At 40.0% G+C, this 13,201-nt stretch overlaps 1 protein-coding gene across 1 annotated transcript; it reads right to left on the bottom strand.

The window, feature by feature from the left end:
• Positions 1–3,118: 3,118 nt before the first annotated feature.
• LOC142531988 (small ribosomal subunit protein bS1m-like) lies at positions 3,119–4,490 on the bottom strand. Its single transcript, XM_075638282.1, has one exon. The coding sequence runs from the start codon at positions 4,417–4,419 to the stop codon at positions 3,811–3,813; it is 609 nt and encodes a 202-aa protein (XP_075494397.1). The 5' UTR covers positions 4,420–4,490; the 3' UTR covers positions 3,119–3,810.
• Between the last annotated feature and the right edge of the window lie 8,711 nt (positions 4,491–13,201).

Genomic DNA, 13,201 nt, shown 5'->3' with positions numbered 1-13,201 from the left:
GCATCCTCAAAAATAATTCATAACAAAACTTAAACAGATCAATGTAAAATCAGCGAGTAAGCAATCTTCATACACATTCTTCAGGATCATCTTCCTCTTCATCGAGAATGATGTGACAAGTTGGTAAATTACTTGAAGAATTACCTAAAAAATTAAAGAGAGAAAGTACATTGAAAAAATAAAACAGTAATTTAAAACCGTAAAAAATGTAATTTAAAGAGAAAAAGTACAGTAAAAAAATTAAAATGAAAGTACAATAACAAAACAAACTGTGATTTATTTACCTTCCACCTCACCTCACAATCATCTCGCGAGCACATCAATTTATATCCACATATATGGGGCGGGTATTATAGAACCCATGACCCGACCCATATCCAAACGGGTCTGAAAAATTGGACCCGAAACCCGCCCCATGACCCGTTTAGTATGTCCAAACCCGCCCCATACGGGATGGGTCCATTGCGGGTCTTGGTAAAACCCGAACCCATTGACATCCCTAATTCAAATAGCACTTTAGTCCCTAAATAATTTTTCAAATTTCACTTTAGTTCATAGATAATTATAAAAAAACTGTACACACGCACCGCATGTGTAAAGTAGCTAGTATAACATAAGGGTTGGATATTTAATATAAATTAAGAATATTAAATGTTTGCTATAATTTTAGTATCATGATAAATTTTTATTTTTGTATTGCTATTAGGCTTGTCAAATTGGGTCAAGCCCGTCGGGCCGGCCCGCCCCGCCATAAAAATTGAGCGGGTTGGGTTGATAAAATAGTAGCCTGTTTGGAGGCGGGCCAAACGGGTTGAGCCCGTTTAGGTGGCGGGCCAAACGGGTTGAGCCCGTTTGGGTTGCGGGTTGGCCCGCCAAATTAGGGTCGAATTTTATGTTTTTAAGTTTTATATAAAAATTCCTATTTCTTACTTATTTTTTCTCATGTGCCTAACTTCAATCAATCTGGTAAAATCTCTATGCTTCTATTTTTTTTTTGAAGATGTTATACTCTCCAATCTCCTCCTTTTTTTTAATGTTTAACTAGAATTAATCTAGAATTATCGAAATAATATAGTCAATAAAGTAATTATGTGTATTGTTGAACACATAATATTTTCTGAAATTTACAACCGTCTGTTTTCTCGACTTTGTGTTATCTTCTAATGTTTCTCACTTTTTAAGAAAATGTGGATGGTAAGAGCTAGGTGCCTTGTGCGGACAAACCCTTAAGATCGTTAATTTTTGTTTTCTTGTGATGACAAACCCTTAAGAAACTGGAGAAAGTATATACTAAAAAAGATTTGAAATTCACATTTAAAGGTTTCATTGTATTTACGGTTGATGATATTACATGAATTAATTTTTAGTACATGTGTACGATGAAATCTTGTGTGAATTAGAATAAACATTTTATTTTTTTTATGGATTATGTTGATTGTTGTATGCTTTCAATGTCTTATTTCAATATTTTTAAGTTTTTTATGAAATTATTTGACTGAAATATATTTTTCTTCTATGTTTATTTTAATATTGTTTAGTAAGCGGGTTGGCCCGCCTAACCCGCGACCCAAGGTGGGTTGGGCTAGGTTGGCCATTTAGAGGCCCGCCAAAATGGCGGTTTGCGTGCTGGCCCGTCCCGTCAGCCCGTTTTGACATGTATAATTGCTATAAAGATTTTTTGCACATGTAGATATGGGTGGATGTTTGGGTTCGAATATTGGGTATTTGATCAGGTATTTTTTTTCTTAAAATGTAAGGTTCGGGTTTGTACCCAAATTTGACGGCCTGGTGTCGGGCGATAAAATTATATCCGACGCATATTGAATATTTTTTTAGGTTTTAAATTTTATAATTACTAATTAAATAAATATTACTCAAAAACATAAGGAAATAAAAAAGTGAGATCGATAAATATTACTCGAAAATTTTTGTATTTCAAAAGGGAGATAAATTAATAAGACGAAGCAACAAAACAATTATAAAAATGTACAAGCATGAGATGTGCTGAGAGGACGAATTCTCCATTCAATTAACTCAGTAGCCAAATTTGGTTAAGAACACAGCTCATTCGCTGGCAATATAAGCTACCCTCCCTATCCTATCTTCTGTCATAGCACATCAAATGAATGATTCACAATTTTACTCCCTTCAAACATTTAAGAATTTCGATTCTGAATAGATTTGGGTTCAATAAAATATAAATTTTATTTGTATGATCCTTGATCAAGAGTTCGAAATAAGAAAAATATTAACGAGTTTTTAATAACCTGACACTGTTTCAAGTGACATATTATTCATCAATTGATAATTTATCTATCATATCTCATTTTTACATTGTCTAATTATTTATTCATCTATTAATTATTTATTTTACATCAACCAAATAAATTATAATATTACTCTTAATAAATAATATTATTAGTTTTTTAAAATTATTAAAAGAACAAAATGATACTTTTTCATCTTATATCCGATTTGATTGATTAAATCAAGCAAATTATTATTTATCAATCAAATCAAATATTATATTAACTATATTTGTTTTTTCATATTAAATTATTTATGATAATATTATCATATCTTTGACTTCAAACGGTGCCTTAACACAGAGAACTCAGGATCCCAAGGTTTGGCTTAGAATATATGTATTTTTTTGGATAATTTGTATGCATCTATTTAAACATTTGCGTGCCAAGAAAATGATTTTGAGACTTTGTCAATAACCAGTCTTGATGTCTAGCGTTTGCACAGTCATTTGCGTGCCAAGAAAATGTCGTGTATTTTGATGATCACAGGGTTGTTACAATAGGATCTAAAACCCAAGATCTCATCACAAACTTGTTGTTCCTGAACGTTTGGATGACACATTGGATAGGTAATTGATGCCATCACTGATGGCAGATGGGCACTCCATTGGCTTGAGATATGACAGATTTTGTTTGGCCTTTCCAAACTTATCATAAGAACAAGAAGCCCTTTCAATTTTCATTGCCAAATCTCCACTAAATTTTCAAGAAAGATCTCCAAATCTTTTGAACATCTTTTTTTTACAAAAACAAATTGAACAGGGGAGATTTGCACGAATAGGTCCGTCTTTGCAAACAATTAGAGGCTCTAGTTTTGAAAGAAAAAAAAAGAGAGATAATTTACCCATATTTATCAACGCAACTGCCCGCTCGTCTCATCAAAACCCACCTAAACATAAACCAGATTTTACAAGACCATATTTCACCAGATGGGAGATCACATGACATGACACAAACATATCATTCTAAAGCAAGTCCAAGATTTCAGTTTTTGGTAAAGTTCAGCCAACTCCAGAGTCTACTCCTTCGGCCAAATCGTCCTTCAAAGTAAAAACCACATCATCAAATGTCCAACGGTGATCACTCTATGTAAGAAACGAACCAGCTAACATCAGCATCATGAAACACCTTTTTCTGCTTTTGAAATATGTAAAAAAAAAAAAATCAAGAATGAACTTGGATTAAATGCTTAGATTAGAATCAATCAAAGCAATCAAACATGAAACACAGCGTGCTCGGTTGAGGTAAGCCTGATCAACCAGTAAATGGGAAAGAGTTAGGCCATTGAAAACATATTGGAACATCATTTAGAACAATAAAAGCTTTTTATTTCATCACAAGGAATATAAAAAATTCGAGAAAACCGAAAACAGAGAATCAGTTCAGCCAAGAAAAGAACATAATCTAGCCATTATAATAAAGTCCAGGATCAAGAAAAATAGAGATCAGTTGTAATTCTAACTTTAAACAAAAGGGGCAATTTGCAATGAAAATGGCTAGCTCATCAAGCCCTGACAACCACAATGTTGTTGGGGTTGATGCTCTCAATGTAGTATCGATCACCAGAGTTCTGGCCAACAAAATAAGGACGATTAGGAAGAAACGCGAGATAGCCCGCAATCCCCACGGAATATCCTCCCTTCACTTTCTCCGCAACGAATCCTTTCACCCGACCATTTTTCTGATGTATTTTCTTCATCTCCATCCACGCTCTGTACTTCCGGAACTTCCGCGGCAGGAGGAGCTTTTCCTCGCCCTCCACGGAATCGTCCTGCCCCATCGCCTCGCTGAATCGGACGGCGGCTCGCTCCTTCGTCCGAGGATCTCCCGTCACTAAATCGATGAAGCAGCGCTCCAGCATCTGCATCTTCACTTCGGAACTACCGGAAGACGGGTTGAGAAACCCGACCCGGTTCGAGAAACTGGTTTTCTCGGGGGATTTTGGAGCTCCGGTCAGCTCGTTGCCGGTGCATATTCTTGGCGGGCCCAACCCGGCATCGATGATGTAGGTTTCATCCCTCAAGCGCACAACTTTGGCATGCAGGGCATTCCCGCTGCGCAAGAGGAAGCTGGAATTGGATCTTGGGAACAATCGGCTCATACACCCGCTCATCTTTTCGTTGAGTGGTGAAGTGAAGGGCTTTTAGGGTTCGGTTTCAGTTAGAGAGCAGCGACACAAGATTTTAATTATGACTCCATTCTCGGATGTAGGGATGCACACCCAGGCCGTGTTTTTTTTTCAAATATTTGATTTGTATTCGAGTATATCGAATTCGAATTAAATTTAAAATTTTTTTAAATTTTTTTGAGTTGATTTTAAATTCAAATTATATTGTTCGATAATTCGTAATTTGTTTGCTTGCGAGCTTCAATATTTTTAGTTAAAAAATATGATTGTCCATTAAATAAATATTATTTCTGACATTTATCTTCGAATAGCGCAAGAACATTTTCGAATATTTTGATCTGAGCTCGAAGTTGAGCCCTGAAGCACTTTACTGGAAAGAAGCCATCAATACATAAATATATTACATTGCGCAAAACTATACTTGGGAACTAGTGGATCTTTCACAATGTACCAAACTTTTTAGAGTGCAAATGGATCCTAAAAAGAAAATACAAATTAGATGGAAATTATGAAAATACAGGGCTAAACTGGTGAGTAAAGGCCATAGATAAGGCTTGAATTTTTTTTATACATATTCACCAATTTAGAAAATAACTTCAATTTCGGGTACTAATTGCAATTGCATTTTTGCATAACATTGAAATACACTAAATGAATGTTAACTGCATTATTAAATAATGAACTTGAAAAAGAAAAATATGGAACAACCTGAAGATTACATTATTCAAGGTCAAGAAGGAAAAATGTGCCGGATTGTTAAATCTCTTTATGGACTTAAACAAATATGCAAACAGTAGAATGAGAAATTTGACAAAAGTCTGTACGATGAATATGTTGAGTCGATGCACTAGCAATCCTAGTGATGCTTATTTGAAGGTTTTGACGAGGGTGCTTGGATATTTAAGGCACACCTTAGAGTATAGACTACATTATACAAAATAACATACGTTGCTAGAAGGATATAACGATGTTAATTGGATTTCTAACACCAAACACTCCAAATCCACTGGTGGCTATGTTTTTAGCATTGGTGGTGGCGCAATTTCTTGGAGGCCATTAAAACAAATCCGCATCGCTAGATCCACAAATAAATTTGAATTTATAGCAATAGATAAAACAGCAGAATGACTTCACAACTTTCTAGAGGATATTCTTTGTTGGACAAGTTCAGTGCCTATAATAATGATACATTGCAATAGTCAGTCGGCAATTGCAATGACACAAAACAACATGTACAATTGTAAATTTCGACATATTAGTTGAAGACACAATACAGTACGACAATTGATCACAAATGGTGTTATATCTATTTGATACTCACTGAGAATTTTTAGGGTCCGATTCAGCAAGTGACACTAGTACAGACGCAGACTTCGAATTTGCCATGAGCCTGAAATCACAAAGAAGATCGTTAGAAGGGGGCCGTGAGGGTGTCTCGGCGTAGCCCATCTGACGCTCAAGTCAGAGATTGAAGATATAAGGGGAGAGCAGCTAAGGGTGCTGCTGAAAAAACAATATAGTGAATGTCTGAATTAAACACTCAAACCTGGTATTTATAGGAGAAGACATGGGCCTGTCATGGGCCCTCCACCTGTGTTAGGGATGGGGCGGGAGTTTGGGCCTGATCTCGATGTGTCCATTCCCGGGGTATCACCAGTCTTCCCCTCCCAAGTCGAACTGAATCGTAGGTTCGAAGTTCGATTAATTGTGTTGTCCTCGGTTTACAACATATGAGTCGTGTATTCTCCTCCAGTCGTTCATTAGTATCCAAAAACTTGGAATCAAATTAAATCATATTTTAATTCTGAAGGGCCAGATATGGTCCGGGCTTCTCCTATGAATAGAGGTCCCCTCTTCATTCAAATTTCCTCAACACAGAGCTTTTGACGTACTTCATTCACCGGCTTTCCCTCGCCTACGTCGCATCAGCCCTAGCCGTTTCGCCCTGCTGCCATGGGCGCTCACCCTTGCTCGCGCTTGCCGCCTAGCCACCTCGCCCACAGCCGCATGCCCTCACCCATTGCTGCACATCGTCTCGCCCTGCTGCCCTGGGTGCTCACCCACGCCCCGGCCGCCGCCAAGCCCACCCTTGCCAGCACGTCCTGCTCGCCCCTCGCCCTGCCTCCAACAGTCTCACCCAGCGCCTCACCCCATCTCGCCCACACAGCGCTTCGCCCCTCGCCCAATCTTGCCTACATCGCACACTCGTCCCTCGCCCAGCCTCGCTTACGCTCCTTGTGCGCAGCCTTGCTCACGCCCCCTCGCCTTCGATTGCACGGTGCACCGGCCCTAGCCTCGCCCATGCAGCGTCCTCTCGCCATCTCGCCCACAGCCGCACACCCTCACCCCTGCCAGCATAGCATGTGCGCTCGCCTGGACGCCCTTGCCTCTCCCCGCAAGCCCTCGCCCTTCCTCGCCTTCACACCCGCACGCCTCAAGCTCTCTCGCCTCATCCATGCACCAGCCCCGCCAAGCAAAGCCCCAACCACATGCCCACCACCTACATGCCCTCGCTTTCATGTCCGCACGCCTCAAGCTCTCTCGCCTCGCCCATGCACCAGCCTTGCCAAGCATAGCCCCGCTGCACCAGCCTCACCTATCTGCATGCACATCCTCGACCAGTACGTTGAGAATTTTATTTCGAATATGATACAATGGAGATATTCCGTCACCCCCAAGCCCCCACGAGGTGGCTCTGCCCCCTCGACCCCTGCGACCTGACTGGGCAGGTCGATCCCTGTAATTTTTGCAACAGTAAACATTGTTCGTTATCGACAAACTAAATAATTATGAAAATTGTTCTAACATAGTATGCCCTCGCGCAGTAGGTGAAGATTCAATTTCTTCCCTGATAGGCTCAGACCCCACCTCTTCTCCTCTACTAGGCTCAGACCCAGTAGGTAAAATTCAATTTTCAACTATCCACCTCTTTTCCTCTACTAAGTCCAACCGAAGTACGTAAAAATTAATTTCAATCTACTCACATCTGCTCCTCTACTAGGCTCAGCTAAGTAGGTAAAATTTAATCTCAATCTCCTCATCTCTGCTCCTCTACTAGGCTCAGGCCAAGTAGGTAAAATTTAATTTCAATTTCATCGCCTCTGATCCTCTACTAGGCTCAGCCTAAGTAGGTAAAATTTAATCTTATTGTCCTCACCTCTGCTCCTCGACTAGGCTCAGCCCAAGTAGGTAAAATTTAATCTCAATCTCCTCACATATGCTACTCTACTAGGCTCAGCCCAAGTAGTTAAAATTCAATCACATTCTCCTCACCTCTGCTCTTCTACTAGGCTCATCCCAAGTAGGTAAAATTTAATCTCAATCTCCTCTGCTCCTCTACTAGGTTCAGCCCAATTAGGTAAAATTTAATTTCAATCTCCTCACCTTACTATGCTCAGCATAAGTAGGTAAAATTTAATCTCATTCTCATCACCTCTGCTCCTCTACTAGGCGATGTCCAAGTAGGTAAAATTTAATTTCAATTTCCGCACATCTACTCCTCTACTAGGCGATTTCATAGTAGAAAAATTTAATTTTTCTCCTCCACTTTGCTACTCTACTAGGCGATGCCTTAGTAGGAAAAATTTAATTTCTTTCCTGCACTCTGCTCTAATAGGCGATGTCTTAGTAGGAAAAATTTTATGTCTCTCCTCCACTCTGCTCCTCTACTAGGCGATGCCTTAGTAGGAAAATTTTATGTATTTCTCCCCCATCCTTTAACTCCTCTGCTAGGCAATACCTCAGCAGGAAAATAAAATTCTCCACCCTCACCCTCTAACTCATCTGCTAGGCGATACCTTAGGAGGCAAATTTTAATTTTCCTCTCTCACCCTCTGACTCCTCTGCTAGGCGATGCCTTAGCAGGAAAATTTTAGTTATCCGCCATCACCCTCTGACTCTTCTGTTAAGCGATGCCTTAGCAGGAAAATTTTAATTCTCCGTCCTCACCCTCTGACTCCTCTGCTAAGTGATGCCTTAGAAGGGTAATTTTAATTCTCAACCCTCACCCTCTAACTTCTCTGCTAAGCGACGCCTCAGCAGGAAAATAAAACTTCCACCTCCTCCCCCTCCGACTCCTTTGCTAGGCGATACTTTAGCAGGAAAATAAAACTTCCACCTCTTCATCCCCTGACTCCTCTGCTAGGCGATGCCTTAGTAGGAAAATAATAAATTCCAACTCCTCCCAACTCTTCTACTCTACTAGGCATAGCCTAAGCAGGTAAAATTTAATTGTTCTCCTCCCCAACTCTGCTCCTCTACTAGGCGCAATCTAAGTAGGTAAATAAAGATTTCTCACTTTCATAATACAACAACATTCATGAACTGAAAAGAAGAACTTTATTTTATTGAATTCCAACTGATTACATGAGAAAATTCAAAGATGAAATAATCAACGATAAAATCAAGAATGATATTTCCTAAGGTGGTAAGCATTCCAGGGCCTCTTTAAAGCCTTGCCTTAAGCATTCTCCAAGTAATAAGATCCAGAATTAAATTTCTCGATTACTCTTAAAAGACCACCCCACTTTGGGTCCAACTTTCCCCTTTGCTTTTCTTGTACCTCCACCAGGACCAAGTCACCTCCTTCTTCTTTTCCTAATCATGTTAACCTCCACACGCGCTCTTTTTTCCTCCTCCCTCACTGCCCCTTCATAACACCGACGCGCGACTTTTTGGTCTCCGCACAAGACTCCAACCCATTTTCCCACATGAAACTTAAGTTTTTGACGGGGTATCCACCACGGTGAAGGCTATCATTTTTGTTACTCGCCGAGGATCAGTTCCCAAGGATAGGGAAAGAACAATCTGACCCAAAGATGAGATGACATGTCCTCCAAACCCATACAACAGGGTGGAGACCGGCTCAAACTCAAATCCCTCCACCTTCATTTGATCCAACGTGCTCTTGAACAAGACGTTTACGGAGCTACCATTATCAATAAATATTCTCACCACATCATAATTGACAATAGTGGCCCTAACCACCAAGGCATCGTTATGTGGAGTCACAACGCGTCGAAGGTCTTCCGGCCCAAAGCTGGTGACGGGGTCTTGTGGTAAGTCTGCATCTCTGTATATCTCAAAGTTCTCCAACCTTCTTCTGTGTGCTTTCCGAGCTCGCCCAGAGTCTTCATCAGTAGCACGCCCAAGATCATATGAATCATTCCTTTTGTAGGAGGGTTGTCTTCATTCATTCTCCTCCTCGGATTAACAGGCTCTCGAGGAACATCTTGATCTCGCCCTTCCCTTCTCTGCTCCTCGACCCTCTGATCTATCCACGGAGGGCCTCGACCTTGCCTGGGGGACGGGCGAGACCTTGGTCGACTATCGTATTAGGATCCTTCTTGTCTGTCCCGCAGAGGCAATCTAGCACTGTTCTCAACCCTTTGAGACTTCTCCCACCTCCCTTCGGGCTCCCTCACCTCCATGACCTTGTCACAATTCCTATTCAGAGGAACATGGGATGAGAATTGTCTCCTTCCCCTAGCCTTATCCTCCTCCCCATCTCCCGCACCTCTCTTCCTACCTCCCCTCTCTGCTCCCTCATCTCTACTTCCTCCAGACCGCTGCTCCATCCTCTTATGCCGTTGTGCATCTTCTAGATTTACGTGTTTGTTCGCCCGAGATAACAGATCATCATAACTTGATGGAAATTTCTTGACCAACGATTTAAAGAACTCTCCTCCTCTCAGTCCTTGGGTAAAGACACTTATCATGATGTCAGGGGTAGCCGTTTGTATCTCCAGCGCTTCATTGTTGAAACGCTGGATGAACTATCGCAAAGTTTCTGCTTCTTGCTGCTTCATCACAAACAAGCTCATGTAATTTTTCTGGTGCCTTTTGCTACTAGCAAACCTGTGCAAGAAAGTAGTGAAAAAATCTTTGAATGATTATATGGAGTTGGGTTGCAGGGTGTTAAACCATTGTTGGGCTGACCTCACCAGCGTGCCCAGAAACAACCTGCACCTAGCTCCATTTGAGTACTAATACAACAGAGACGCATTCTCAAACCTCTCCATGTGTTCCTTTGGGTCAGTATGTCCATCATATTCCCTCACGTTTGACTGTCGGAAATTTGGAGGAAGCCCTTCTTCCAAAATGGCGAGGGAAAAGTACTTTCTTTCTTGGGCTCTGCATATCTATTCCCCAATCGCTGCCTTAACATCCATATCTCCCTCCACATCTCTTCCATCTCCGGATTCTCCTCCCTTGGAAGGGGTCGCGTCTCTTCAACCCTGCTCTGATGGCCCTCAACATTCTCCTTCCGCTCCTGGCGAGTGGCTTGTCCTTCAGCAAATATAGACTCATGGTTCCTCTTCATGACCTCGTCTACTGTCTTGGTGATGAACTGATCCAATTGTTCTAGGGTCAAGTTCCCCACATTCTCATGGGTACGAAGCTGTTCGGCCCTCGTTTCAGGACGAGGTTGTTTGTCTCTCGTCTCAGGGCGAGGTTGTTTACATCCTGTCTCCTCAATAAGAGGCTGCTCGGGCCTCATCGGAGGACGCGACGACACTGAATTAGTTTTTCTGCTCCCTCTCTGACCTACCATCTCTACGTCTCAACTCAAGTTTCTCACAGACGGCGTCAAGTGATACTCACTGAGAATTTAGAGTCCGATTTAGCAAGTGACACTAGTTCAGACGCAGGCTTCGAATTTTCCCTGAGCCTGAAATCACGAAGAAGACCGTTAGAAGGGGGAAGGGAGGGTGTCCCGGCTTAGCCCTTACGATGCTTAAGTCAGAGACTGAGGATATAAGGGGAGAGCAGCTAAGGGTGCTGCTGAAAAAACAATATAGTGAATGCCTGAATTAAATACTCAAACCAGATATTTATAGGAGAATACCTGGGCCTGTCATGGGCCCTCCAACTATGTTAAGATAGGCCGGGAGTTTGGGCCTGATCTCGATGGGTCCATTCCCGAGGTTTCACTATTGATTATGTCAAATAAAATGATAACTTGACGGATACGCTTATGAAAGCATTGAATAGAGAGATCAAGTGTACACCTTGTCTAGAGGAATGAGTTTAAAACCTAAAAATAAAGTTCTCACAGTGGAAATTCAACCTCGTTGATTGGAAATTATAATATATTGGTTCAATGAGACGAATAAATTATGAAAATATATTGGTTCAATGAGACGAATAAATTATGAAAAACTTGAGCTAACATTCGAAAATTTTCTCTTCTCGTTCCTAGGACAATAAGTGTTGTTGTCTACCAATATAGTGAAGTTAAATATTGGAAATTTAATGGTTCATCAGCTTCTAAAATGAGGAGTATGGTAGTATAGTCGTAAAAAGAGACTATCTATATAAGTGTGAGGACGGATCATCTCAACGAAACACTTATGAATCCAAAACGTGATCCATAGCCAAAAAGGACACAACCGATAAAGAACCAAATGGAAATGGTAGGAAAGTTACCGTATAAATATTTTTGTCTGGTTTTACACAAACCACCAAGAAGTTCAAGAAATCAAGTTCACTTCATGGCCGAGTAAACCCGATAGTACTCTACTAAAAAATGTTCAAATCCAAAAACCACATATAGTAATGCAATAATTTTTCAGCGTATATTTGTCTTTTGAAATCATGTGTATTAATGTATTAATTTTATTCATGTGAGAGATTTTTGAAATGTTTTAAGACTTAATGACTAGAAATTAAACAAAAATAGATGCATGAAAACTCAAAAGATTGTTCCATGCACTAGGGGAGACGTTGAGGAACAGGAAGGAGTGCCTCAGCGCCCCATGTGAGGCCTGGAACAATCCAGGTCATAGAGGAGGCGCTAAGAGGCGCCTAAGCAAGGCTATAGCTCAGTCGTACTGATGCTATAACATAAATAATACTCTATGTCATGTGTCACTCGTTTTTTACTTAAAATAATATAGAGTAATAAAAGCTTGGAGTACTGAAATTAAACAGTCACGATAATATTTGTTTTTATTCTCAAGACATTCTTTGATAATCGGATTTGTTGTTTTTCACCATTTAAGGAAACATGTAAAAGACCACATGGTATTACGACTCCGTGGAGATCTTAGATTTATCAATAAAGACTTCCTTTCTCTGAATTCGGTAGACACTTAAAACATAGTGTAACGTCCCGAAAATTTGAAGGGTCACGTAAACCACATGCATGGAAGTTATTAAATTTTTTGGTATTTTATTAAATTCTTTTAAAGCATAAAATGCATATTTATTTTATTAATTAATGTTTAATTATTTTTATGCATTTTATGCATTACTATTGCATGATAGAATTTATTTCACGAAATTTTAAAGGTATATGCATTAAAGATTTTAAAGTTTCATTTCGCGCTCGAACGAGGATCGGAGACCGGAGAATTTTCAGGAAAATTATTTTAATTACATGATTTGTTTTTAAATATTAATTTAAGATGTTTTAAAGGTATTTTTCAAGAATTGAGATTTATTGTGTATTTTTAACCGCAAGATTTTAATTTTTATCGGTAGACAAATTTTATCGAATCGGGGGACTTTTTGAGGGTTCGGTTAATATTTTCAAAAACTTTCAAACACGAAATATTTTTCAAGAGTATGTTTGAAATTAATGGGCCTACTTTTAAGTTGATTGGACTTAAAATTCTTTTTAATTTCTTAAATAACAATTTAGGGCCATTATCTATTAATTAATTATTTAATTAATATATAAGGACCCATTATACCTACCATCATCACTCCCACAACCGACACTTTCCCCTCCATCATAATTCCCTTTTCGTTTTCAGTAAACCAT

The sequence above is a fragment of the Primulina tabacum genome, chromosome 17 (genome assembly GCF_025594145.1).
Source record: "Primulina tabacum isolate GXHZ01 chromosome 17, ASM2559414v2, whole genome shotgun sequence".
Classification (NCBI taxonomy): Eukaryota; Viridiplantae; Streptophyta; class Magnoliopsida; order Lamiales; family Gesneriaceae; genus Primulina; species Primulina tabacum.
Note: the sequence above shows the minus strand (reverse complement) of the source record. Positions and strands in the feature narration are given on the sequence as shown.